This window comes from Trachymyrmex cornetzi, unplaced genomic scaffold, assembly GCF_001594075.2.
Source record: "Trachymyrmex cornetzi isolate Tcor2-1 unplaced genomic scaffold, Tcor1.1 scaffold2722, whole genome shotgun sequence".
Lineage (NCBI taxonomy): Eukaryota > Metazoa > Arthropoda > Insecta > Hymenoptera > Formicidae > Trachymyrmex > Trachymyrmex cornetzi.
This window is the reverse complement of record NW_017297397.1, coordinates 22,632-23,965: the sequence shown is the minus strand read 5'-3', so window position 1 is coordinate 23,965 and position 1,334 is coordinate 22,632. Positions and strand designations below refer to the sequence as shown.

At 58.8% G+C, this 1,334-nt stretch overlaps 1 protein-coding gene across 1 annotated transcript; it reads right to left on the bottom strand.

Annotated features, from left to right (window-relative positions):
• Positions 1–745: 745 nt before the first annotated feature.
• Positions 746–1,303, bottom strand: LOC108762041 (uncharacterized). Its single transcript, XM_018508844.1, has one exon. It carries the CDS (start codon positions 1,301–1,303, stop codon positions 746–748), a length of 558 nt encoding a protein of 185 aa, XP_018364346.1.
• Between the last annotated feature and the right edge of the window lie 31 nt (positions 1,304–1,334).

Below are 1,334 nucleotides of genomic sequence, written 5' to 3'. Positions count from 1 at the left end.
TACGTAGGAGGAGAAAATCTTCGTAAACTTCTTCCCGAGGGGGACCCTTTCGGGACACCCATCGGGAAGGGGAAGACCCCCGACGGCCCGTACCGCCGGGAGTGCCGGATTCAGCCATCTCGTGATCCCTGGGGTACCATGTACCCCAGGGACGCACCGAGACAACCGCCTACCGACTAAAAACTCCCCCCTATACGTACTACCGCACAGGCAAGGAAGGCATTCCGGAACCGCACTCTAGTATCTCATCGGAATGCCCCCCAACCTATCGAGCTAACCTAGGCTCGCTACCGCTATATACGGGTCCACGCTTATCTAATAAAACTTCGCTTATAAAACTATTACCGCTATTTACAATACATGATACTATATACTATATACACAATACCATATACATACGCATACATAACCTAACCTTTTACTCCGACATCACCGGTCCTAACCAGTGTCGGAGTCCTCCTCGTTAGGAGGTAGGGCCAGCACCCCCGCTCGCGGGACAATTCCCCGCTCTCGAGCGCGCTCATCTTCCTCCTTTCTCCGCATCACGATTTCACAGAACTCTGCGAAGACGTGCCATGCCTCGGGAGAGCGCATGGCAGCCCTCACCACCGCTCGGAGTGTTCTATCCACTCCCACGACCGCCAGCAGCCCCCCCCCTCTGCTCCGCCCAGGCCGGACAGAACAGAAGGGTGTGCGCCGCCGTGTCGCTCGTCGCCCTACAAAAAAGGCAGATCGGGGTGTCCCTTCATGCTATCCTGTAGAGATAGGACTCGAACACCCCGTGCCCCGTCAAAATCTGAGTGGTGCGGTATGTGAGGGCACCATGCGCCCTCCCGACCCACACCTCCAGATCCCCCCCGATGGCGCTTCGCACAATTGAGCCCGGTCCGCTCGGAGGCAGTTCGTTCAGCCGCCTCTGCCACCGCCCGATCGAGCGACGTCGCTCGACCTCCAGCAGCATTCCCCCTACCTGCTGGGTAACCGCGCCGTCCCGGGCGAGGATATCCCGCCTTCGGATGTACGACCGCCTGATTCGGTCCGCCGCAAGGTCAAATGGGACCATTCCCGAGAGGATGGCCGCCGCGTCGTGCGAGATGGTCCGGTAGCCCCTAATTGTTCTTAAGGCAAGCTGCCGCTGCAGCTTACGCACGCTTCCTATAATATCCCGGTTTCTCGCTACCGTCTGTGCCCAAATTGGGGCCCCGTACAACACCACAGACATCACGACTGTGGCGTACATCCTCCTACGCCGCTCGCCAGGACCGCCAATGTTGGCGGTGATTCTCGCAAGGGCTCCTGCCATCTTACAGGCCCGGGGCATAAGCAAGCGGAAG